The sequence below is a fragment of the Bombina bombina genome, chromosome 5, assembly GCF_027579735.1.
Source record: "Bombina bombina isolate aBomBom1 chromosome 5, aBomBom1.pri, whole genome shotgun sequence".
In the NCBI taxonomy this organism is placed as follows: Eukaryota; Metazoa; Chordata; class Amphibia; order Anura; family Bombinatoridae; genus Bombina; species Bombina bombina.
Window position 1 is genome coordinate 227,696,697 of NC_069503.1, and position 27,867 is coordinate 227,724,563.

Sequence of the window (27,867 nt, forward strand, 5' to 3'; positions counted from 1 at the left end):
TCATAACTGCTGTTTCTGGCGAGTCTGAAGACTCGCCAGAAACACAGGCCGTTAAGCTCCTTTCGGAGCTTGATAGATAGGCCCCAGTGTATACAATATTTAACAACTTTCCAATTTACATATAATATTATCAATTTTGCTTAATTCTATGTATCTTTTAAAGAAGGAGCAGCAACACTACTTGGAGCTAGCCAACCACATTGGTAAGCTAATGATAAGATGTATAAATATACAGGCACCAATCAGCAGCTAGTTCCCAGCTCCTGAGCCTACCTATATATGCTTTTCAGCAAAGGATACCAAGATAATGAAGCAAATTAGATAATAGAAGTCATTTGGAAAGTTATTTAAAATTGTATACTCCTATCTGAATCATGAAAGAAAAAATGTAGGTTCCCTGTCCCTTTAAAAAGTTTAATTTGTCTACACTGATGACAAAATATTTACAGAAAATGTTAGGGTTTTATGTCCCTTTAAGTGGTTAATTTCGGACACAGGTAGAATTTTAACAGTACTGTGGACCTAATTTCCAGCTACACTTAACCCCTTGAGCCAAATGGATGTAGGTACTACGTCACAAAGTACTTTGCCCAGTGTACTGTATTGATGAAGTATGTCCAACACAGAGGCGCATGCTGCTTTGACAGCGGAGATTTTACCATCACTGATACAGACAGTGACAAAGACAGAGTCACTGTCTGTATCTACTGCGGTGGTGCTTTGAGAGGGAAGAAGGAAGGCAAGGGGGCCCATCCCTACACTGCAGAAAAAATATATAAAAAAATAACATTAATTCGTTAAAAAAAAAAAGCCCTACTACTTCATACTGGCAGACTGTCTGCCAGCACCTAAGATGGAGTTAAGTTGTGGGGGAAGGGAGGAAAGTTTTTTGGGAGGGATCAGGGGGTGTCAGGTGGGAGGGTATTACCAACACTACAATATTAATAACCCTTGCCAGCTAACTAATTAACCCCTTCACTGCTGGGAATTTCAGAAGTGTGGTGCACAGGTGCAATTAGCAGCTGTCTAATTACCAAAACCCATTGGCAAAGCCATGCAGGTCTGCTAATTCTGAATAAAGGGGACCCCAGAGAAGATTTTACAACCATTTCATGTGTTATGACTCCGCAAGCGGTATGTAAATCATTTCAGTGAGAACACCAAAGTTTGTGAAAAAGTTAACGTTTTTTTTTTCTTTATTATGTGATCGCATTTGGAGACGAAATGGTGGAATTCAATATACCAAAATGGGCCAAGATCAATACCTTGGGTTTATTGCTAAAATAAATATATAGTTTTGATAGGTAAATCCAAAAAAACTAAGGTTCTATTTCTGTTTAAATGGAGTTATAGCAAAATGCTACAAATTCTCTGGTCTGTTGGGCATGTTTTTCTTTGGAATTTCCGGTAGAGAAGGGGTTAAATGGTCATTATGTGGTTTTCCATTTCCTCACATTCTATAATGTTTGTGTCTGGACCATGCAGAGATATTTCAGCAGATCCTCTGGGATAAATCATTACTTGAGCTGTTTATGTACAGTAAGTATTTAGTAGTATGTCCCTTATAATGAGTCCTCTGGCTGTGAACTTGCGCCACACTTTTACCATCTATCTCCATTTGCAAGATATGTTACCCTTCCACCTGGCTCACCCATGCAGCTGGAAGCTAAAATGAGGGAAAGGCTTGCTGTCCTCTTTGGTCTACTACATAAAATCTGCTACATAAATGTCAGCAAAATGCAGCAGTGCCAAAACATTTCTGCTCATTTTTGCAGTGCCTAAATTTTGTTAACAATATTTACATCGTAACTGGATTTCCTACACCTCAAAGTGCACTTCCTGATATATGAATGTAAATTTATATTGCCTGTGAGGAGAGCTTTTAGAGAATAGCCCCCCAGCTACAATTGATAAGCATTTATATTTGTATACATAATTATTAGTACTGAACTGTCCATGCACACATTCTCTACAGTTTTTCTCTACAGTTTGGACACGTAAAATGAAAATTCCAAATAAGCCATTGTTTTGCTTAAGCAGTCTGATGTCATCATTATGAATTGACATGGTGACATTTGTACATAATATCTATGTCTATTTTAATTAATATATATTTTCTGCAAATCACATAAAGAGTATTTTATTGGAATGGACGAACACACTTATTTGTTTAATATTCCTATAAACCGTGAATATAATACCATCTGAGGGATCTGTGGTCCAGTTTTTTCAACATTACCACAGATAGGGACTTAATGTCCCCCCCCCGTTGTGGACAAAAATACCTTATATCTATGTTTCTTTTAAATATGGAAAACCTGTGATTAAGAAACTACTACACTAAAGGTCCATTCTTTGGCATGTATTTATCAAGCCGTCAACCGCAAATACGCTGGAATTCCGCAGCGTATTTGTGGCGAGCCTGATTCACCTTAGTTATCAAACCCTACAAACCGGCAAAAGTAGAATTTGGTGACGTAACATACGATCCGCCGGTCTCAGTCCGACACAGATCGATGCTTACGTCACTACAGATGTTCTGAACGCAAGTTCGGCACAATCTGACTACTTTTGGAAGTTATCAAATAACTACCAGATACGCTTGGCACTATTCCGGCCCAGCGTACCTGGTTTTCAATCCGCCGCCCTGGAGGCGGATGCCATAGGAATCAATGGGAGTCGGAAAGCAGCGAGAGCTCATGTTCGCTGCTGCCCGATATCCCATTGATTCCTATAGGAACGTGTACACCTAACACCCTAACATGTCCCCCGAGTCTAAACACCCCTAATCTGTCCCCCCCATACACCGCCGCCACCTACATTATACTTATTAACCCCTAATCTGCCGCCCCTACACCGCCGCCACTACATTAAATTTATTAACCCCTAAAACTAAGTCTAACCCTAACCCTAACACCCCCTAACTTAAATATAATTTAAATAAATCTAAATAAATATTACTATCATTAACTAAATTATTCCTATTTAAAACTAAATACTTACCTATAAAATAAACCCTAAGATAGCTACAATATAACTAATAGTTACATTGTTGCTAGCTTAGGGTTTATATTTATTTTACAGGCAACTTTGTATTTATTTTAACTAGGTACACTAGTTATTAAATAGTTATTAACTATTTAATAACTTCCTAGTTAAAATAAAGACAAATATACCTGTAAAATAAAACCTAACCTAAGTTAAAATTACACCTAACACTACATTATAATTAAATAAATTCCCTAAACTAAATACAATTAAAAAAAAGTATCTAAAGTACAAAAACAAACAAACACTAAATTACAGAAAATAATAAAATAATTACAAGATTTTTAAACTAATTACACCTAATCTAATCCCCCTAACAAAATAAAAAGCCCCCCCAAAATAAAAAAAGCCCTACCCTACACTAAATTACAAATAGCCCTTAAAAGGGCCTTTTGCGGGGCATTGCCCCTAAGTAATCAGCTCTTTTACCTGTAAAATAAAATTACAACCCCCCCAACATTAAAACCCACCACCCACACAACCAACCCTACTCTAAAACCCACCCAATCCCCCCTTAAAAAAAAACTAACACTAACCCCTTGAAGATCACCCTACCTTGAGAAGTCTTCACCCAACCGGGCCGAAGTCCTCCACAAAGCCGGCAGAAGTAGTCCTCCAGACGGGCAGAAGTCTTCATCCAGGCGGCATCTTCTATCTTCATCCATCCGTCGCGGAGCGGCTACATCTTCAAGACATCCGACGCGGAGCATCCTCTTCTTTCGACCTCTTCTTGATGAATGAATGTTCTGTTAAATGACGTCATCCAAGATGGGGTCCCTTGAATTCCGATTGGCTGATAGAATTCTATCAGCCAATCGGAATTAAGGTAGGAAAACTCCTATTGGCTGATGCAATCTGCAAATAGGATTGAAGTTCAATCCTATTGGCTGATCCAATCAGCCAATAGGATCAAGCTCACATTCTATTGGCTGATTGGAACAGCCAATAGAATGCGAGCTCAATCCTATATGCTGATTGCATCAGCCAATAGGATTTTTCCTACCTTAATTCCGATTGGCTGATAGAAATCTATCAGCCAATCGGAATTCAAGGGACGCCATCTTGGATGACGTCATTTAAAGGAACATTCATTCATCAAGAAGACGTCGAAAGAAGAGGATGCTCCGCGTCGGATGTCTTGAAGATGGAGCCGCACCGCGCTGGATGGATGAAGATAGAAGATGCCGCCTGGATGAAGACTTCTGCCCGTCTGGAGGATCACTTCTGCCCGTCTGGAGGACCACTTCTGCCGGAGTCGTGGAGGACTTCGGCCCGGTTGGGTGAAGACTTCTCAAGGTAGGGTGATCTTCAAGGAGTAAGTGTTAGGTATTTTTAAGGGGGGATTGGGTGGGTTTTAGAGTAGGGTTGGTTGTGTGGGTGGTGGGTTTTAATGTTGGGGGGGGTTGTAATTTTTTTTTTACAGGTAAAAGAGCTGATTACTTAGGGCAATGCCCCACAAAAGGCCCTTTTAAGTGCTATTTGTAATTTAGGGTAGGGTAGGGCTTTTTTTTTTATTTTGGGGGGCTTTTTTATTTTGTTAGGGGGATTAGATTAGGTGTAATTAGCTTAAAAATATTGTAATTATTTTATTATTTTCTGTAATTTAGTGTTTGTTTTTTTTGTACTTTAGATAAATTTTTTTAATTGTATTTAATTGTATTTAGTTTAGGGAATTTATTTAATTATAGTGTAGTGTTAGGTGTAATTTTAACTTAGGTTAGGTTTTATTTTACAGGTATATTTGTCTTTATTTTAACTAGGAAGTTATTAAATAGTTAATAACTATTTAATAACTATTGTACCTAGTTAAAATAAATACAAACTTGCCTGTAAAATAAATATAAACCCTAAGCTAGATACAATGTAACTATTAGTTATATTGTAGCTAGCTTAGGGTTTATTTTATAGGTAAGTATTTAGTTTTAAATAGGAATAATTTAGTTAATGATAGTAATATTTATTTAAATTATATTTAAGTTAGGGGGTGTTAGGGTTAGACTTAGGTTTAGGGGTTAATAAATTTAATATAGTGGCAGCGACGATGGGGGCGGCACATTAGGGGTTAATAAATGTAGGTAGGTGGCGACGGTGTAGGGGGGAAGATTAGGGGTTAATAAATATAATGTAGGGGGCGTCAGATTAGGGGTTAATAAGTATAATGTAGGTGGCGGTGGGCTCCGGGAGCGGCGGTTTAGGGGTTAATAATTGTATTTAGTTGCGGTGGGGTCCGGGAGAGGCGGTTTAGGGGTTAAACACTTTATTTAGTTGCGCGCGGGATCCGGGAGCGGCGGTATAGGGGGTAAACAGTATAGTATAGTGTGGGTGTTTAGTGACAGGGTACCAAGAAAGCTGTCAAAAAGCCGAATAGCAGCGAGATTGATGACTGCTAGTTAACAACAGTCCGCTGCTCATCGCACCGTACTTGGTGCGCGGCTTTTTTGGTAACTTTGGAGAGTGTATTCAGGTCCGCGGCGGCGATGTTAGGCGACAGTATTGGTGCCGTTGAATGCAAAAAAGTTGACGCTTTGATAAATAGATGTCTATGTGTGTCTCTCTTTTTATCTCTTCTAAATTTGTTAGAGCGCTAGTCTGCATGTCTTCTTCTCATCTAGAGTTCCTTTCCAGTGATGGTTTCTACTATACCCACAAACTAGCAGCATACACAAGCTACAAGAAGAGTTTTTGCCTCCACTATACATAATTTCTGCCTCCATCCAGCGTGGACGATGAAATATTTTTGCTTCTATCGTATGTGGTCAGTGGAACTTCCATTAGTGTTATATTATCAGCAGTGCTGGAATAATCACAATCATTATGCATATATATACTTTTATATGCTTATATGTGTGTACATATGTGGACTCCTTGCTCAGTGTGCTTAGAGGAATATGTCTACACCTCACTGACAAGGCCCAATGAAGGCCGAAACCATCTTCTGGTATTTTGGCGCTGAACTGACCGTAATAGGCGGGATCAGACTGATATTCTACAGGAAAGTTCTACTCTGTGAAAAGAATTACTGGGCTAAAAAGAAGCTGCACCCAGGTGGTAAATCACCATAGAACAGGCCGTATATATATATATATATATATATATATATATATATATATATATAAAAATATATATACAGTATGTGCATTGGATCCCTTTGCAGTAAAGTAGCTTAAAGCAAATCATATTTATGCAATAGTCATGCAATATTCATATTTAATAGTGTTTAACAATGTATTTACAGTAAATATTTCCCATTCCTATTGAATATTTCCCATTCCTATGTTCTTCACATGGGGAATATGTTCTAAGTAAATAGATATTCATATATATGCAAAAGAAGATAGTGGTAAAAGATCCACAAAGTGTATACTATTTAGCAGATAGATACAGTATAGGAGCGCCAAGAGGCTATTGTATACGTAACAGGATAGAATATTAGGAAAAAACTAAACCAACACGAGGGGGTACAGTCTATCTAATGATAGTATCATCTAAGGTTAGAATGGATCATATAGAACATAAATATCCACTAGTGCGTAGTTACACTAAAAGTGTTCTAATATATATATATAAACAATATGAAAGATACGTATAGTGTTCCAACCACTTAAAGACAATATATTCCAATATCTTTAAAGGTTAAATTTATTAAAAACTATATTGATAAAATGAGAAGGGTGAACCAATAGGTGATCACGCGAGTAAAATGACCTAAAGGTCCAGTAGGATAAAAGTCAACTAATTGTACAAATAAATAAATACAGACATTGATACAAATAAGATAGGGTATAATTAAGAAAGGGTATAATTAAAAAAAACACCAAAATGCGAACAAATAAGTATAAGCAAAAACTGATATGGATCAGTTAGACAAACAATGCATGAGAGTATGACTCCCTATATTATAAAGAGATTATATAATTATGTCCAGTTGGAGTACCGGTATATGCTTATATAGACGTGTACACGAGATACTGAAAAACTGGCCAAAATGAAAAATAAATTCAAATAAAAATACATATGAACTTATAGACCTATTGAAAAGTTATATGTTAAAGAATATTAAATAATTTAAAGAATTTTAAAACTTTAATTAGACCTCACTTGACCCTACAAATTTAGGATAGGGGGATTGAGGCTAGTATGATAATAAATGCTGTACATCTCTACCCATCCTAACAATTGGAATGGTCAACAGTGAGGGTCCCTTACTTATTTGGAGGAGAGTTTTCACTATACTCCCAGCATGGACTCCCGCCTGTCACTTACCTCATTCTGATTGAGGTATTATCTTGTGAGTATACACTCTAAGGGGTTCAGTTGGATATCTTCACAGTGAGATTGAAGTGATCACCTGGTTTCTTCTATCAATTCCCACACTCTGCTTACCCCTTTATAAATAGGTGCTTTGGGTGTTTGCTTTCTGGACTTTATCACCCTTTTGTATATATCCCATATAGTGTGGACTCGGTTTATGAGCATTTATGTATTAGTATCTATTTATGTGATGTATATGCTGATTTTGATTTTAGAGATTTAAAAGGGATCTTCTTGAACTCATGTATTTTCCTCCTGTTTATCAATATTTCACAGCACTTGTTTTTTTTTTGTGATTTTTATTTATATTTACATGATGTATTTTTTGTAAAATATATATCAATACCTATATATCTATTTAAATATATATAAGTAAAGGGATATACAGAGAAATATAGGAATATCTATTTAAAATATTATAAGAATATTTTCTCCTATGTGAAGAACATTGGAATGTAAAATATTTACAGTACATACACAGTAAAACACATGATTAAATATTAAAATTGAATAAAAATATATTTTTTACGTTTTCAGGTACTTGAGTCAAAAGGGCGCCAAAGTATTTATACCTATGTATATATGTGCATACATGTGTATATCTATATATATACAGTTGTGCTCATAAGTTTACATACCCTGGCAGAATTTATGATTTCTTGGCCATTTTTCAGAGAATATGAATGATAACACAAAAACTTTTCTTTCACTCATGGTTAGTGTTTGGCTGAAGTCATTTATTATCAATCAACTGTGTTGACTCTTTTTAAATTATAATGACAACAGAAACTACCCAAAAAGTTTACATACCCTGGTGATTTTGGCCTGATAACATGCACACAAGTTGACACAAAAGGATTGAATGGCTATTAAAGGTAACCATCCTCACCTGTGATCTGTTTTTTTGTAATTAGTGTGTGTATAAAAGGTCAATGAGTTTCTGGACTCATGACAGACCCTTGCATCTTTCATCCAGTGCTGCACTGACGATTCTGGGGAAAGCAAACGAATTGTCAAAGGATCTGCGGGAAAAGGTAGTTGAACTGTATAACACAGGAAAGGGATATAAAAAGATATCCAAGGAATTGAGAATGCAAATCAGCAGTGTTCAAACTCTAATCAAGAAGTGGAAAATGAGGGGTTCTGTTGAAACCAAACCACGGTCAGGTAGACCAACTAAAATTTCAGCCACAACTGCCAGGAAAATTGTTCGTGATGCAAAGACAAACCTATAAATAACTTTGTGAAATACAGGACTCTCTGAAAACATGTGGTGTGGCTGTTTCAAGATGCACAATAAGGAGGCACTTGAAGAAAGATGGGCTGCATGGTCGAGACGCCAGAAGAAAGCCATTACTATGCAAATGCCACAAAGTATCCCGCTTACAATACGCCAAACAGCACAGAGACAAGCCTCAAACCTTCTGGCACAAAGTAATTTGGAGCGATGAGACCAAAATTGAGCTTTTTGGTCACAACCATAAACGCTACATTTGGAGAGGAGTGAACAAGGCCTATGATGAAAGGTACACCATTCCTACTGTAAAACACGGAGGTGGATCGTTGATGTTTTGGGGATGAGTGAGCTACAAAGGCACAGGAAATTTGGTCAGAAATGATGGCAAGATGAATGCAGTATGTTATCAAACAGAACCCCTCATTTTCCACTTCTTGATTAGAGTTTGAACACTGCTGATTTGCATTCTCAATTCCTTGGATATCTTTTTATATCCCTTTCCTGTTTTATACAGTTCAACTACCTTTTCCCGCAGATCCTTTGACAATTCTTTTGGTTTCCCCATGACTCAAAATGCAGAAACGTCAGTGCAGCACTGGATGAAAGATGCAAGGGTCTGTTAGGAGTCCAGAAACTCAATGACCTTTTATACACACACACTAATTACAAGCAAACAGATCACAGGTGAGGATGTTTACCTTTAATAGCCATTCAAACCTCTTTGTGTCAACTTCTGTTCATGTTATCAGGCCAAAATCACCAGGGTATGTAAACTTTTGATTTGGGTAGTTTCTATTGTCATTATGATTTAGAAAGAGTAAACACAGTTGATTGATAATAAATGGCTTCAGCCAAACACTAACCATGAGTGAAAGAAAAGTGTTTGAGGCCCATTTATCAAGCTCCGAATGGAGCTTGAGGGCCAGTGTTTCTGGCGAGTCTTCAGACTCGCCATAAACAGCAGTTATGAAGCAGCGGTCTAAAGACCGCTGCTCCATAACCCTGTCCGCCTGCTCTGATGAGGCGGACAGAGATCGACACGGTTGATTGACACCTCCATGCTGGCGGCCGATTGGTCGCGAGTCTGCAGGGGGCGGCATTGCAATAGCATTGCAATGCTGAATACTGAGAGCGTATTGCTCTCCTCAATCAGAGATGTCTGACAGACTTTTAATAAATAGGCCTCTTTGTGTTATCATTCATATTCTCTGAAAAATGGCCAAGAAATCATAAATTCTGCCAGGGTATGTAAACTTATAAGCACAACTGTATATATATATATATATATATATATATATATATATATATATATATATATATATATATATATATATATGTTTATATGTGTATATACATAATACTGTAAAATTTTAATGTATTTATCTTGTGTTTAGTATAACTTTTTATTCAGCTCTAACCCTTTACGCGACGACTTCAGTCGTGCTAACCATACAAGTGCAAATTTAGTTTGTGTGGTCACATTTACTTTCAACTTGTAATACGCATGTTAGCGCGGGTGCAATATTTCAATATCGCGAGCAATTTCTCTCCATGCTGATCAGTTTTTGATCAGCAGGCACTAAGTCAAAAAGTGGTGAACAATCATGGGTTTCATTGAAAGCCAGGGAACTTGTACAAAGTATACATCAAGTTGGCTTTTGTAGGGTTTTCAAATTCAAAGCCACTCCAATACATATGACAATCCGGCAATAACCAATTCATCAACAAGTTTTCAAATGCAGACCCTATAATGTGCATAACAATTTGACAAAGGTATTTCAATTCTTTTTTTTTTCCTAATTCAACAGTCTTGACCCCTTAAAGGGCCATTAAATACAGTAGGATTGCATAATTAACACGTGCATAATAAAAAGACAATGCAATAAAACTTACTCTGAATTTTAAATAAGCTGTAGTTTTTTTCTTACAAATGTATTTTCCCCCCATATGCCAGCCCCCTGTATCATGTGACAGTTATCAGCCAATCACAGTCTAGTATATGTATACTCTATGAACTTGTGCACATGCTCAGTTGGTGCCTCAGAAACTGTGTATATAAAAAGAATGTGTAAAATTTGATAATAAAAAAGTACATTGGAAAGTCTGTAAAAACAGCATGATCCATATAAGAGTTAGATTTTGACTTACTGTCCCTTTCTCATTTTGATCTGTTTTAAACTGTATATCTTAAAGGGGCACTAAAGCCCAACTTAAACTTTCATGATTGAGACAGAGCATGCAATTTTGAGAAACTTTCCAATTAACTTTTGTTTGGTTACATTCTCTTGGTATCCTTTGTTGAAAAATAAACCTAGGCAGTGATCTCCATAGAAAATTTAGCAAGCCGGGTGGCATTATAAAGTAGTCTGTTGGGGGAAGTGTAAAAATTTCTAATATTTTAACATTTTCTGCAATCCAACCCACAAATGAATTGCATAATTTAACATCCATTTATGTAAATATAATTTGTGAAATAAACATTGAAAATGTTTAAAATTAGCCAGGTGGTCCAGTCATTAAAAATGTCCTGGGGACACTGCTAGATGTGCTCGAAGAAGCTCTGTGGCTGCTACGTTTAGAGTGCTGAAGACACATGCACATTCCTGAGCCCCTATTAGCCTAACTGGGTTTACTCATCAACAAATGATACCAAGAGAACAAAGCAAATTTGATAATAGGATTTTTTTTTTAAATGGCATGCTCTCTCTGATTCATAAACCTTTAGTGCCTTTAAAAGGACATTAAATACTAAATACATTTCATGCACCACCTGATTATATGCGCCACCTATTGGAACCTAGGTTTCACTCTAGGAATCTGAAACAGATTTTCTGCACATGTGCAAACACCTCAGTACTGAACTGCAGTGAAAGCCAGATTTCAACATGATAGCACCCACGACTAGAAGAAGGTAAAGGATAACCTCAATATCATCTTTATAAAATGTGTTTTGTGTTTAGGATGTACAGTATAGGTCACATGCTAATAAACAGTACAGTTTTTATTTTATAAAGTAGCAATATTGCTCATTTCATATATATGAGTTGCTATTTGCACATGTCATGAATTGATACTGTTGGTTAAAGGGACACTGAACCAAATTTTTTTCTTTCATTATTTAGATAGAGTATGCAATTCTAAGCAACTTTCTAATTTACTCCTATTATCAAATTTCCTTCATTCTCTTGGTATCTTTATTTGAAAAGCAAGAATGTAAGTTTAGATGCCGGCCCATTTTTGGTGAACAACCTGGGTTGTTCTTGGTAATTGGTGGATAAATTCACCCACCAATAAACAAGTGCTGTCCAGGGTCTGAACCAAAAATTGGTTGGCTCCTTAGCTTAGATGCCTTCTTTTTCAAATAAAGATAGCAAGAGAATGAAGAAAAAATGATACTAGGAGTAAATTAGAAAGGTGCTTAAAAGTGCATGCTCTATCTGAATCAAGAAAGAAAAAATTTGGGTTCAGTGTCCCTTTAAGTGAATAAAAGCATACATTCATTCACAGTATATTTTCAGTTCTGTGAAAGTCAATGAAAATCCCTGCAACACACCATTGAAACGCTTGTAATGCACCTGTATTATTGTTTTGAATGTGATTAACTACACTTTCCTGTTATACTGTTTATTAATTTAAGCAGTATTACAAATTCAAATGGTAGCTATTCTAATAGAGTGGAATGGCTTTAAAAAAGAAACAAAATTAAAATAAAAAAAATTCAACAAAAAAAAAAATTCTCATGTGTATTGTTGTGGAATAATTAGTAATGTGCTCAGGTATGATTGAAAATATATATATATAAAATGCATAGAACTATGACAGACAATATATATCTGCAACAATGATGTATATGTTGGTTACATACACATTTTATGCACCATAAGAGCATTTAAAGTGAAGCTCAATTTTCATCAATGAGTGCCCGTTTTTTAAAAATATTTTTAAAAACAGGGGCACTTTCATTGATGAAAATTTACATTGCACTGGATTTGAAGAAATACTTACCTTTTACTTCTGCAAAGCCGGATCGCCGATCTCAGCCTCAGTTCCTCTGTACTGATGTCAGAAATGACGAAAACCGGCTTCCTCCAATCATGGCTTGCACCCCAGACTGTCCAGCTCGTGATGTCCGGCTGTGATTGGAGGAAGCCAGTTTCGTTATTGCTGTGGTCTACAGCAGGAAGAAGAAGGAGGGGGATCGTCGATCCGGCTTTGCAGGAGTAAAAGGTAAGTATTTCTTCAAATCCAGCGCAATGTTAATTTTCATCAATGAAAGTGCCCCTGATTTTAAAAGTATTTTTAAAAACCGGGCACTCATTGATGAAAATTGACCTTTACTTTAAGCACCAAGGAGATCATTCTGACCAGTTACACAACTAATTTGCCAATTCCCTATAATGTTCTATTGTGTGTCTATTTCAAGGTGAAGAGTAAGTATTTGGGATCCATAAAACAATATAAGAAATATAGGATTTCTTTTTCTTTACAGAATAAACAGAATATGCAAATTACACTATGGTTCAAATCACGTACATTGATTTTATGTTTATATATTTTCATAAATTAATATCATATCACCAAAAAATAAGTAAGTTGTTACCTGAATTCCATTGGGTTGGATGTTTTTTTGCTGCATGTCTGGGACAGCAGCACTAGCAGTTGTTGAATAAGTATATGTCACTTGAGGAATCAAGATAGTCCGTTTGTTTGTAGCTAGTGCCCTTAAACATGGAACACTGTTCTGATCAGTAATGGCAACAATTGTAGGTAACTGGGCAGTGACTGTAGGAATAGCAATATTGATTGGATTGGCACTTGGGTTTAAAATGAGAGCTGGTTCTGATTTCACAACATTGTCTATTTGCAATGGCTCTTTTTTAACACAAGATAAGTTCAAGGGTTCGTCTTGAAGAGAATAAACACTGTTCTGGTAAACACTAGTTATGGAAGGTCGCTCCAACACGTTTCCATGTTGCTTTGGTAATGATAAATCAAGAGGTTCTACCTGCAAGTCTCCTTGTTCTCCATCAGTCCCCCCTTCTGTGTTTTTTAGAGATGAGAGGTTTATCGGTGACTTTGTGCCGCTTGCAGAATCGTTCTCTATTAATGGCTCAGAGGGTTCCGTTTTGAGTGCGCTCTGTATTTCCTTTGTGCCATTTATAACTTTGCTTTCAACTTTAATACTATTTTCTTCTGGGATACTATTTTGTTCATTTTTTGGAGAAGATGGCCTAGAAGGTAGTACAGAAAGCTCTCCATTCTGCATTTTTTCAAACCATTTTTTTACCACATCTAGCGGTAGATTTACAGAATCTGCAATTTTTGAAAGTTCCTCAGAGCTCGGCTGAGCGTTCAAAGCATAGTAAGCCTTCAGAAGAGAAAGGAGGTTTTTTAGAGGCGGCTGACTAGGAATAAGATTTTCATCTCCAGAATCCACAGAAGACAATTCCGATTTTACAGCTCCTGTTTTACTGTTTTCAGGAAGCTGAGTGTTCTTTTTCTGATCATAGTGCTTAAGTTCTTGAAGTGCATTAATGTCATCTGGACGTTCAATACAAGTGCTGTCTTCACTTAACTTGGTATCTTTTTCTATTTTGATGGTCAGATCTTCTGGTAACTTTTCAGTTTTGCAAATTTCCGCTGGGGGAGGTACTTCTTTTTTTAAATTTTGTGGAACAACTTGAAGTTGGCTTGGTTGTTCTAAACTATAATTAATGATTATTTTGGTTGTCCCATCTTGATCAACCAAGGGAAGACTAATAGCTGAAATAACAGAATGACCCGCTTGCTGTATTGTTGCAGAAGTGAGTGTTCCTTGTTCTTTGGATACAAGATTGGCATGGTTATTTTCTAATACTTGTCTTATTACATTTCCATCTACTGCCATCTTTAGAACATTTTGAATGTCACTAAGGTTTATGCTTATTGGTGATACCAGTCCCATAGTTGGCAAAACAACAGCTTGTACCAAACCCTGAGGAGAACTGGTTGCCTGTATTTGGCTACCACCACTAAAAACTCCATTTTGCAAAGGTGCTGAGCAGTTGATTCCTGAAGTGACAACAATGGGCTTAATTTCATAATCCACAGGTTCGGTTTTGATTTGGTTAACTGGAAGTTGCTCCTGTAAAGGCTTGTTTTCTACCTTTTGACGAATCTGTGGCCGGGCTGGACTGCCTGGGGAAGCTGAAAGGGATGGAGAAGAGCACTGAGGAGTCTTCAGCCCAGAGCGTGCACGTCCATTCACTGGGATTACACTAATACATTTTTTACTGCTTATGTGGGAACTATAGGAGCCAGAATGGGAAAATCGCTTCTTGCAGTTTGGGCACTCATATGGCTTCTCTCCTTTAAATAAAAAGAAATACATGTGAATGCTAGGCTCCTTCAATTACTTTTTTTAATAAAAGTTTTTTATGTGCATGCAAAAGTCAAAATCATTTAAGGTTGCATTAAAGTAATTTTGTATATAAACATAGTATATATAACAATTAAAAACTGCATTACAAGAAATGTGCACACAAAAATACATTTTTTTGCACCCCAGGAAAAGCTTGTTGCGCGTGCTTTTCATATCTCCTTTGCTGTGATCCAATGCGGACAGATATAATAAACTCATGCACTAATCGAGACTCCATTCTCTCTGGGGTAGTAAATTACCTCCATTTTAGTTGAAATTAAGGTGAAACTATATTACAAATTTGTTTTTTATAACTACATAGAATTAAAAGTATATTATGAGGAACTATATTTTGAGTTTAATGTCCCTTTAAATCTGCAAAAATACACATTATGTACTGTTTTACTTATATTAGGTTCACAGATAATGCCTTAAAAACATCTAAAGGGGCAGTCAAGTCAAAAAAAACTTTTAGGATTCAGATAGGGCATGTAATTTTAAACAACTTTCCAATTTACTTTTATCACCAATTTTGCTTTGTTCTCTTAGTATTCTTAGTTGAAAGCTATACCTAGGAGGTTCATATGCTAATTTCTTAGACCTTGAAGGCTGCCTCTAATCTAAATGCATTTTGACAGTTTTTCACCACTAGAGGGCATTAGTTCATGTGTTTCATATAGATAACATTGAGCTCATGCACATGAATTTACTGAGGACAGAGCACTGATTGGCTAAAATGCAAGTCTGTCAAAAGAACTAAAATAAGTGGGCAGTCTGCAGAGGCTTAGATACAAGGTAATTACAGGGGTAAAATGTGTATTATTTTAACTGTGTTGGTTATGCAAAACTGGGGAATGGGTAATTAAGGGATTATCTATCTTTTAAAACAACAAAAATTCTGGTGTTAACTGTCCCTTTAATTTTATGCAGTTATGTTTTTCATCTATGTCGATTGAGAAATTTATGACATAACAAAAACAATAACAAATAAGCTTTGCTTAAACGGACAGTCTACACCAGAATTGTTATTGTTTTAAAAGATAGATAATCCCTTTATTACCCATTCCCCAGTTTTGCACAACCAACACAGTTATATTAATATACTTTTAACCTCTGTGATTATCTTGTATCTAAGCCTCTTCAAACTGTCCCTTTATTTCAGTTATTTTGACAGACTTGCAGTTTAGCCAATCAGTGCCTGCTCCCAGATAACTTCACGTGCACGAGCACAGTGTTATCTATACGAAACACATGAACTAACACCCTCTAGTGATGAAAAACGGTTAAAATGCATTCTGAAAAGAGGTGGCCTTCAAGGTCTAAGAAATTAGCATATGAACCTCCTAGGTTAAGCTTTCAACTAAGAATACCAAGAGAACAAAGCGAAATTGGTGATAAAAGTAAATTCGAAAATTGTTTAAAATTACATGCCCTATCTGAATCATGAAAGTCCCTTTAAAGTGATGGTAAATCTAATCGTTTAACAAACGCTAGGATTTACCATCACTAAAAAATAAAGTGGACTTTATTTGATCAACCATGTAAAAAAGAATGCTAAACTCACCCTTTCTGTGCCGTTGCACAGGGCAATTTAGAGTAACTGCTGTTGCATTGTATACTATTATTATACATCAATTGATTATACAATTCGGCTGTATTTAAAGGGACACACATAAAACACTTCAAGATATTAATATAAAATTATTAATTACATGTAGTAAAACAACTTTGCAATATACTTATTTGCAATATACTCATTATTTATTTTGTTCTCCTTTCCTGTAATTTAATTCTGAATACTGTGGGCTTTCCAATTTATGTTAAACATGGAAGTGCAGACACTGCTGTATTCCATACAGTCATTGGTTGCATACTCTAGTAAGCCATTATTTATAACCATTCCTAACTGGCCTCAGCATAGTATAATTTTTAAAAATACATGTACAAATTATTGCCAGGCTAATCTTTGCTCTGAATACATAATTCAAGCATTGATTTATTTAGTGTTTAAGCTTACACTTTAGAAGGAAATATGGGCAGACTTTATGTTTCTTTTGGTTCTTACATGCTGTCAAAATCGATGGTAATATGTTTCAATTTGAAAATATATATATATAATTTATGCTTAAGCAGGAAACATAACAAAAATGATCATTTGTGCACAGCAATTGTCTAGTAGTTCTCAAAACCCCTTTAATGTTGTTTTTACTACTAATAAAAGCTAATAAAAAATGAGACAAGAAGAAATGGACCTCTTGGCACAAATATATCCACACCTAAAACTTTTTAAAGGGACATGGAAGTCATTATTAAACTAACATGATTCAGATACACAAACGTTCCAATTAACTCCTGTTATCAAATTGACCTCTTTTTCTTGGAATCTTTTTCTAAAACCTAGCACCCAATTATCAAACCACAGGGCTGTCCCTGTGAGCTGGAAGATGTTGCCCTTAGTAAGTAAAGGAACTTGCTGGAGAGGGAAATTTTGCTCGGGAGAGGGAAGTTAGCAGGGAGCACTCTTTAAACATTAAATCCTGCTACCAATACATATCAGATTACTCTGCTTTCAAAGTACAATATCTTACAATCGCCTCTATTTTCATATACATATGTTTTTCTATGAGGGTAATACGTGTTTTCCATATTTTGAAAAATTTTGCCACGTTTTACTTTGCCAGAAATCAAACAAACTGTAAGATCTGCATGGAAGAAAATGTTTACAGAATATGCCAGACCTGGCGGAGAAATTTCATCTACATTTCTTGCATGTGCATTTTAATACGAATTTTAATTTTCCAATAAAAATAACGATTTTTGCAGAACAATTTCGATACATTTTTAGTGCAGTTAAACATTACGATTTGTAACTATGTATTTTTATTTCAATGTTTCATTTTTTGTTTAATATGATTTTGAAATTACAGTTTTTTGAGTGCTATTGTAATGTATTCATCTCCTTCATATACAGGCAGTCCTCGGGTTACAGACATCCGACTTAAGTACAACTCGTACTTACATACAGAGAAAATAGAGCTTTATCGACAATCCTTCTTTCCAGGATAATCCAAAATACTGAAAATCCAATTGTCACAAGGACAGAAAGTGATGTGAAATTTTCTGAACAGGGGCACAGATAGCAAAACAAACTTTATCCTATGCTATCCAAAACTAAAAAAATGTTTGGCTAGAGTTTCACCTAAAAAAAGTGCCTGTTCCAACTTACATACAAATTCAACTTAAGAACAAACCTACAGAACCTATCTTGTTCGTAACCTGGGGACTGCCTGTACTTTATACAGGGAACACCCTTTTGCAACACACACTGTTCTCAAGGTAAAAACTGCCTTTAGAAAATTATAACAGCAGCTTCATAGTACTGGAAATATTTCTTACAGAATTTTGGAAGCCATTAGAGCTTTAGAGAATAAGGCCCTTAGTTCCTTTCCATAAGAGCATACTGAGTGCAATCGATAGTGCAGGGTATTTCAAGTGGATAGCAAAATAAGGTTTATCAGAGAATCTTAATGAAGCCAATGTGGCCAATTTAACAAAGTCTGCCGGACCTGATCCGACAGTGCGGATTAGGTCCGCAAGACATCGCTGAATGCGGAGAGCAATACACTCTCCGTATTCAGCATTGCACCAGCAGCTCACAAGAGCTGCTGGTGCAACGCCACCCCCCTGCAGACTCGTGGCCGATGGGCCGCCAGCAGGGGGTGTCAATCAACCCGATCGTACTCGATTGGGTTGAATTCCAGCGATTCCTGTTCTCCTGCTCAGAGCAGGCAGACAGGGTTATGGAGCAGCGGTCTTTGTGACCGCTGCTTCATAACTTGTGTTTCTGGCGAGTCTGAAGACGTTCGAAGCTTGATAGATTGGCCCCAAAGTGTAACACAAGTTATTTAAATGTAAGGCAAATAATGTCACATCAACCATTTAAAATAGAGTGGCATAAGAATTAAAAATAAAAGAAAGTTAGACAAGGTAACGTAAAGTAAAACATAAAAGTATAATGAAAATACTATAAAAATAAAATAAACATAAAAAAATGTACAGGCTCCAGTGAAATATATAGTGTCGGTTAGGAAATCGATTTAATAACCAGAATAAGGCTCTGAAAATAAGGTAGAGATTATTCAAATCTTAATTGGAGAAGGGTCTGATGGGGAAATTTGTCGGTTAGTCTGAAAATAGTGTCATCAATAGTGTCATCAGCATAAATATTCATTTTATCATTCTTAATGTAATTAAAGGGACATGAAACCCAAAATTTTTCTTTCAAGATTTAGATGTGATTTAAAACAACTTTCCAATTCACTTATTTAATTTAAATTATTTCATTCTCTTTGTATCCTTAGTTGAAAAGCATATCTAGATAGACTCAGGAGCAGCAATGCATTACTGCGAGCTAGATGCTGATTGGTGACTGCCCAAAAATGCCTCTTTTCATTGGTTCACCAGAAGTCTTCAGATAGCTTGCAGTAGTGCACAGCTGCTCATTCAACAAAGAATACCAAGAGAATGAAGCAAACTGGATAAAATAAGTAAATTGGAAAGTTGTTTAAAAATCACATGTTCTATTTGAATCATGAAATATAAGAAGAAGAAAAACGTTAGGTGACTTTAAATTCTTCTAATTCTAAAAATTTTGATACACCATAACAAAAACAGGGGGTCACTTCTCCAATGTTTTGCTATTAGAAACTTTACACTGTTGGATATGGTGTAAAATAATTTTTAGATTAGGGTTTATATTTAACATTATGAGGTTTTTTAAAAGCTATATCAAGGATTCTAAAGTGCACAGTATGTCCAAGATCTCCTCTCTTTCAGTAATAACTGGTCTCCAGAGAATTTGAATAGAATTATACCACCACCATATATGGCCATTTTCTAATGATTTCAGTAAAGCTTTGGTTTTATCTGGATTCTCTAGTGTGTGCAGCTAATTTTCATGGTTTGTTCATTTTTTTTTTTTCAACCACTGACCTTAGATAACTATGGGGTCAATCACAGTCCTATTGAAAAAATGATCTAATGATTTTCAACAGAAAATCACCATTAAACTCTAAAGTCGATGGAGATAAATCATGTGATATGATTTTCTACAGGATTGTAATTGACCCCTTAGTGATTAATTCCTGTGAAAGGGTTAAACATACAGGCAAAGTCCTGCTTGGGACTTGCAACTAATTTCTATATTGCAGTTAGAGCATGGAGTTATCTGGTAATACAAATATTAATCTATTTGAACAAATACATCTTTCAGTAACTTTTTGTACATAAATGTGATTTTTAACTGCTTTGTCATTCTTATTTATTTAAAGGGATATGAAACCCAATTATTTAATGATTCAGATTGAGCTTGCAATTTGAAGCACCTTTCTAATTTACTCCTATTATCAATTCAATGTAGTCATTAATCAGCAAGTGCTACCCAGACGCTGAACCTAAAATGTGCCTGCTCCTAAGCTTACATTCCTGTTTTTTCAATTAAAGATACCAAAAGAACGAAGAAAAAAATGATAATAGGAATAAATTAGAAGGTTGCTTAAAATTGCACACTCTATTTGAATAATGAAAGAAAAAAAAAATGAGTTTCATATCCCTTTAAGAGAATGTAAATGTTTTTACAGATGTGTGCTAAGCCGAGACAAGACATGATTCTGTTCCTTCTATGAAGAATGGACTTCAGTTACCATAGAAATAATGAGGATTCCATAATTCTGTATAGTGTACCTTGTTATTACATTAAAGGGATAGAAAGTTCAAAAATTAAATGTGCATAGGTGCATTTCAATTAAAAATAGAACATTTTTTGCAATATACTTCCATTAGCAAAAATGCTTCTAATACAAGGTATTACTGTCTTTCTGCAGCATACGCACATATCCTGTGAATGCCCGTGCACCAGTATTCAAACACTGCATCTTCTCAGAGAGTCAGCAGTGGCTTGTATGAAACAAATGAGGTCTTCAGAAGCAACACTCACCACCCCCAGCTCTCTGAGCAAGCATGGGGGGGTAGTTATCAAGCCGTCTACTTTTCTTGCTTCGCCGGCCCAATACGCCCGCCTAAGCTCGCCTACCTTCGCCGCAGCGGACCTGAAAGAATACAACTAAGTTATCAAATAAAGCTGTCAAAAAGCCGCGGGGCGATGAGCAGCGGACTGTGACAGTTATCACTCATCCGATCTCGCTGCCCTTCGGCTTTTTCCCAGATTTATTGCTAGCCTGTCACTAAGCACTCACACTAAACTACACTGTTCTACCCCCTATACCGGCGCCCCCGGAGCCTCCCGCAACTCTTATAAATGTATTAACCCCTAAACCGCCGCTCCCGGACACCGCTACCACCTACAGTATACCTAGTAACCCCTATCCTGCCCCCCCTATACCGTCGCCCTCTATAATAAAATTATTAACCCCTATCCTGCTGATCCCGCACCTCTCCGCAACTAAATAAATAGTTTAACCCCTAAACCGCCGCTCCATGAACCCGCCGCAACCTATATTAAACCTATTAACCCCTATCCTGCCCCCCCTACACCGTCGCCACCTATAATAAATTTATTAACCCCTAATCTGCCCCCCCTACACCGTCGCCACCTATAATAAATTTATTAACCCCTATCCTGCCCCCCACTACGCCGCCGCCACTGTAATAAAATTATTAACCCCTAAACCTAAGTCTAACCCTAACCCTAACGCCCCCCTAACTTAAATATTAATTAAATAAATCTAAATAAATTAACTCTTATTAAGTAAATGAATCCTATTTAAAACTAAATACTTACCTTTAAAATAAACCCTAATATAGCTACAATATAAATAATAATTATATTCTAGCTATCTTAGGATTTATATTTATTTTACAGGTACCTTTCAATTTATTTTAACCATGTACAATAACTATTAAATAGTTATTAACTATTTAATAGCTTACCTAGCTAAAATAAAGAGAAATGTACCTGTGAAATAAATCCTAACCTAAGTTACAATTACACCTAACACTACACTATACTTTAATAAATTATTCCTATTTAAAACTAAATACTTACCTGTAAAATAAACCCTAAGATAGCTACAATATAATTAATAATTATATTATAGCTATCTTAGGATTTATATTTATTTTACAGGTAACTTTGTATTTATTTTAGCTAGTTAGAATAGTTAATAAATAGTTATTAACTATTTAATAACTACATAGCTAAAAGAAATACAAAATTACCTGTAAAATAAATCCTAACTTAAGTTACAATTAAACCTAATACTACACTATCATTAAATTAATTAAATAAATTAACTACAAATAACTACAATTAAATACAATTACATAAACTAACTAAAGTACTAAAAATAAAAAAAGCTAAGTTACAAAAAATAAAAAAATAAGTTACAAACATGTTACAAATATTACAACAATTTTAAGCTACTTACACCTAATCTAAGCCCCCTAATAAAATAACAAACCCCCCAAAATAAAAAAATGCCCTACCCTATTCTAAATTAAATAAATTTCAAAGCTCTTTTACCTTACCAGCCCTTAAAAGGGCCATTTGTGGGGGCATGCCCCAAAGAAAACAGCTCTTTTGCCTGTAAAAGAAAAATACAACCCCCCCCAACATTAAAACCCACCACCCACATACCCCTAATCTAACCCAAACCCCCCTTACAAAAACCTAACACTAATCCCCTGAAGATCATCCTACCTTGAGTCGTCTTCACTCAGCCGAGCCACCGATGGAACTGAAGAGGACATCCGGAGCGGAAGAAGTTAATCCTCCAAGCGGCGCTGAAGAAATCTTCCATCCGATGAAGTCATCATCCAGGCAGCGCTGAAGAAAAGTCTTCGATCCGTCCGATGTCATCTTCAAAGAGGCGCTGAAGAGGTCTTCTATCCGGGCGAAGTCATCTTCCAAGCCGGGTCTTGAATCTTCCTTCCGCCGACGCGGAACCACCTTCTTCACCGACGGACTACGACGAATGACGGCTCCTTTAAGGGACGTCATCCAAGATGGCGTCCCCTCAATTCCGATTGGCTGATCAGCCAATCGGAATTAAGGTAGGAAAATCTGATTGGCTGATGGAATCAGCCAATCAGATTCAAGTTCAATCCGATTGGCTGATCCAATCAGCCAATCAGATTGAGCTCGCATTCTATTGGCTGATCGGAACAGCCAATAGAATGCGAGCTCAATCTGATTGGCTGATTCCATCAGCCAATCAGATTTTTCCTACCTTAATTCCGATTGGCTGATAGAATCCTATCAGCCAATCGGAATTGAGGGGACGCCATCTTGGATGACGTCCCTTAAAGGAGCCGTAATTCGTCGTAGTCCGTCGGTGAAGAAGGTGGTTCCGCGTCGGCGGAAGGAAGATTCAAGACCCGGCTTGGAAGATGACTTCATTGGATGGAAGATTTCTTCAGCGCCGCTTGGAGGATTAACTTCTTCCGCTCCGGATGTCCTCTTCAGTTCCATCGGTGGCTCGGCTGAGTGAAGACGACTCAAGGTAGGATGATCTTCAGGGGATTAGTGTTAGGTTTTTGTAAGGGGGGTTTGGGTTAGATTAGGGGTATGTGGGTGGTGGGTTTTAATGTTGGGGGGGGGTTGTATTTTTCTTTTACAGGCAAAAGAGCTGTTTTCTTTGGGGCATGCCCCCACAAATGGCCCTTTTAAGGGCTGGTAAGGTAAAAGAGCTTTGAAATTTATTTAATTTAGAATAGGGTAGGGCATTTTTTTATTTTGGGGGGGTTTGTTATTTTATTAGGGGGCTTAGATTAGGTGTAAGTAGCTTAAAATTGTTGTAATATTTGTAACATGTTTGTAACTTATTTTTTTATTTTTTGTACTTTAGTTAGTTTATGTAATTGTATTTAATTGTAGTTATTTGTAGGTAGTTTATTTAATTAATTTAATGATAGTGTAGTATTAGGTTTAATTGTAACTTAAGTTAGGATTTATTTTACAGGTAATTTTGTATTTCTTTTAGCTATGTAGTTATTAAATAGTTAATAACTATTTAATAACTATTCTAACTAGCTAAAATAAATACAAAGTTACCTGTAAAATAAATATAAATCCTAAGATAGCTACAATGTAATTATTAATTATATTGTAGCTATATTAGGGTTTATTTTACAGGTAAGTATTTTGTTTTAAATAGGAATAATTTATTAAAGTATAGTGTAGTGTTAGGTGTAATTGTAACTTAGGATTTATTTCACAGGTACATTTCTCTTTATTTTAGCTAGGTAAGCTATTAAATAGTTATTAACTATTTAATAGTTATTGTACCTGGTTAAAATAAATTGAAAGGTACCTGTAAAATAAATATAAATCCTAAGATAGCTACAATATAATTCTTATTTATATTGTAGCTATATTAGGGTTTATTTTAAAGGTAAGTATTTAGTTTTAAATAGGATTCATTTACTTAATAAGAGTTAATTTATTTAGATTTATTTAATTAATATTTAAGTTAGGGGGGCGTTAGGGTTAGGGTTAGACTTAGGTTTAGGGGTTAATAATTTTATGACAGTGGCGGCGGCGTAGTGGGGGGCAGGATAGGGGTTAATAAATTTATTATAGGTGGCGACGGTGTAGGGGGGGCAGATTAGGGGTTAATACATTTATTATAGGTGGCGACGGTGTAGGGGGGGCAGGATAGGGGTTAATACATTTAATATAGGTTGCGGCGGGTTCAGGGAGCGGCGGTTTAGGGGTTAATACATTTATTATAGTTGCGGTGGGCTCCGGGAGCGGCGGTTTAGGGGTTAATATGTATAGAGTAGCTTGCGGTGGGCTCCGGGAGCGGCGGTTTAGGGGGTAATAACTTTATTTAGTTGCGGCGGTGTAGGGGGGGACAGATTAGTGGTGTTTAGACTGGGGGTACATGTTAGGGTGTTAGGTGTAGACAGCTCCCATAGAAATCAATGGGATGTCTGTCAGCAGCGAACTTGTACTTTCGCTATGGTCAGACTCTCATTGATTCCTATGGGATCCGCCGCCTCCAGGGGTGGCGGATTGAAAACCAGGTACGCTGGGCCGTAAAAGTGCCGAGCGTACCTGCTAGTTTTTTGATAGCTAGCAAAAGTAGTGAGATTGTGCCGCACTTGTGTGCGGAACATCTGGAGTGACGTAAGAATCGATCTGTGTCGGACTGAGTCCGGCAGATCGATGCTTACGTCACAAAATTCTACTTTTGCCGGTCTCGAGCCTTTGATAACTAAGGCGAATCAGCCTCGCCACAAATACGCTGCGGAATTCCAGCGTATTTGAGGTTGACGGCTTGATAACTAGGCCCCATGGTGTTTGAGTACTTGTGCACAGGCCCTCACATGATATCTATGTATGCCACAGAAAAATATTAATAGTAGCTTTTTTGCTAATAGAAGTATAATGCAAAGATGGTCCTATTTCAAATTGAAATGCACCCATTCACATTTCAGTTTTGACCTTTCTATCCATTTAAGATTGTTACACATGACACAAAAAAGGGCTTCGTATTATAAACTAGTGCATTGGACCACTCTAAAAAAAAAAAAAAAGACATTACGGAGTTAGAAAACGTTCAGAGAAGGGCCACAAAACTAATAAGAGGAATAGAGATTTTTAACTATGAGGAGAGGCTAGCCAAACTGGGTCTGTTTCTCTCTAGAAAAAAAGACATATTCAAAGTCCATATATAGAGTTGGGGGAAGCTCTGTTTATTCCAAGGAAATTGCTTGTGACAAGCGTTCACAATTTAAGGCTGGAGGAAAGGAGATTTAATCTCCAGCAACGGAAACATTTTTTCACTGGAAGAGCAATTAAATTGTGAAACCTATTGCCTAAGGAGGTAGTGAATGCTAATACCTTAGATACATTTAAAAATTTCTTAGATACATTTCTGGCTAGAAACAGAATTCAGGGATATGATTGCTTGTGTTAACTAGGTCACCTTTTTTAATCGGATTAAGTTAAGCTCAATTGGAGCTTTTATTGTAAATATTGTAGGATCTGTAGAATTGGAACTTGATGGACTTCTGTCTTTTAACCTGATCTGCTATGTTACTATGTATGTGCATTGCTTGAATCACTATGTCTAAATCGTCAAACAATGCCCAAATGCATGAAAGAATGTTGTTACAGTACATACCACTGTGGATTCGTAGGTGCTCCTTTAGATGGTGTTTGTATTTGAAGGCTTTCCCACATTCAGTGCACTTGAATTTACGATTGCCCCCAGACTGTGTTACATGTCTCTGCAAGGGTGAAAGACACACAAAACTCTATTGCACAATACCACAATATCTAGTATCATTATGTCAAACTAGATAAAAACAAACTTCAGCAATATTTAAAAGGGCACAAATAAATTAATGAGTTAGCTGTAGCATTCTAATATTTATGCTCAGAGTTAAAACTAAAATATTTACTTAATTATTCATAAATGGTAAAAACAAACAAGTCAACAAAAAACAGTTGCTTATTCTTGAGAGATCTTTAATTCTCAACTTTTGCTATGAATTCATCATATTGTCATTTTACAAGAAAGTTTTAAAAAAATTATAAAATTGCTCCAAAATGTATTGTATTTTAAACTGCTTTACCCTCTTGGCTCTGGCTCCTATAGTGGTAACATCGACTGACGCAACTTCTAATGTCAGAGAGCAAAGCTCAAAACTGATACATTGTGTTCAGAGGAAACAAAAAGCTGTTAATTCAGTCGGATAGTAAGTAAACTAATTTAAAGGGCCATAATAGTTGAAAAGTCACATGCTCAAATTTGTTAGAGCATGTCATTTTAAGACTATATCGACCCTGCACCAGGGATCAAGTCCTACAAAAAGAAGTGTGGGAACTCAGCAAGACTTCCATCCCCTCACAATTAATATTGATTTATAAATACACACACACACTGTATTAATATAAAGAATATATACACTTTGGTTAATGAAAGCAAATTAAAACCAATTAAGGGTTGATTGGTTGCCTTTGGGACTGAGAATCCTCCTCTGTCACAGAATATCACCCACTTAAGGTGCAATAGTCCTATTTCTGCTAAGGGGAGCTAAATAATCCCAGAGTAAGCCACGCATAAATGTAAGCACTATGTGTTATACACAGTGCTGGGTGATCACACAGCAGGACCGCTGACAGGCTTGCATTTAGTGTATTGTAGGAAATGTTACTGCCCGTTATTAGAGGATCTCGCTATCCCTCTAACCAGACTGTGCTCCAGCTCTTCCCATCAGCAGCAGCATTGTCTACTGAAGTGTTTCTGTTCTCTGTCCAGAGGGATCTTAGTTCCTCCTGCAAAAATAGTGCAGGAATTCCATTCCCATGCATTCCCGCTCGACTTGACCCCTGCCCTGCACTACTGCGAGTCTAAAAATTGCATGCTAACAAATTAGAGCACGTAATCTTTTGACTATTTTGGGGCCCTTAGTTGTTTTCCTGAAAGCCTTGTGGAGGACCTAAGGGTCCAATTTATCAAAAAATCCCTGGCATGGTGAGAAATCACACACACAAAAAAAATCTTTTTTTCTTAACATTACCCCCCAGCTAACAAGCTTTTTTTTCCCCTTTCTAAAAATTATTTCTAAGACCTGGCAGTACTGACAACATTTCTTGCATAATTTTGCCATAAAATCAGGTTCTCAGACTTTGCTGTCATAAAATATTGTGGGAGCATTTTTCATTGAAAGAAATATGAGCGCTCGGAACAATTAATACATTATCACTAACATACCTCTCGCTTTTTAACCATCTGCATTAGCAAAATACTTTAGTGCTTAATGCTTAGCAGAATAATACATATGTAGCTGCTTGTGGAGAATTAGCTGACCTGAAAGCAACTGTCAAATGAACATGAAGTGA

At 36.5% G+C, this 27,867-nt stretch overlaps 1 protein-coding gene across 3 annotated transcripts in view; it reads right to left on the reverse strand.

The window, feature by feature from the left end:
• Nucleotides 1–27,867, reverse strand: part of ZEB1 (zinc finger E-box binding homeobox 1) — a 288,560-nt gene that overhangs the window by 55,257 nt on the left and 205,436 nt on the right. For all 3 annotated transcript variants that reach the window (XM_053713869.1, XM_053713871.1, XM_053713870.1), the window contains exons 6-7: nucleotides 26,144–26,249; nucleotides 13,197–14,944 (exon numbers count right to left, since the gene is read on the reverse strand). In XM_053713869.1, coding sequence (XP_053569844.1) covers nucleotides 13,197–14,944; nucleotides 26,144–26,249 — 1,854 coding nt within the window. The remainder of the gene's footprint in view (nucleotides 1–13,196; nucleotides 14,945–26,143; nucleotides 26,250–27,867) is intronic.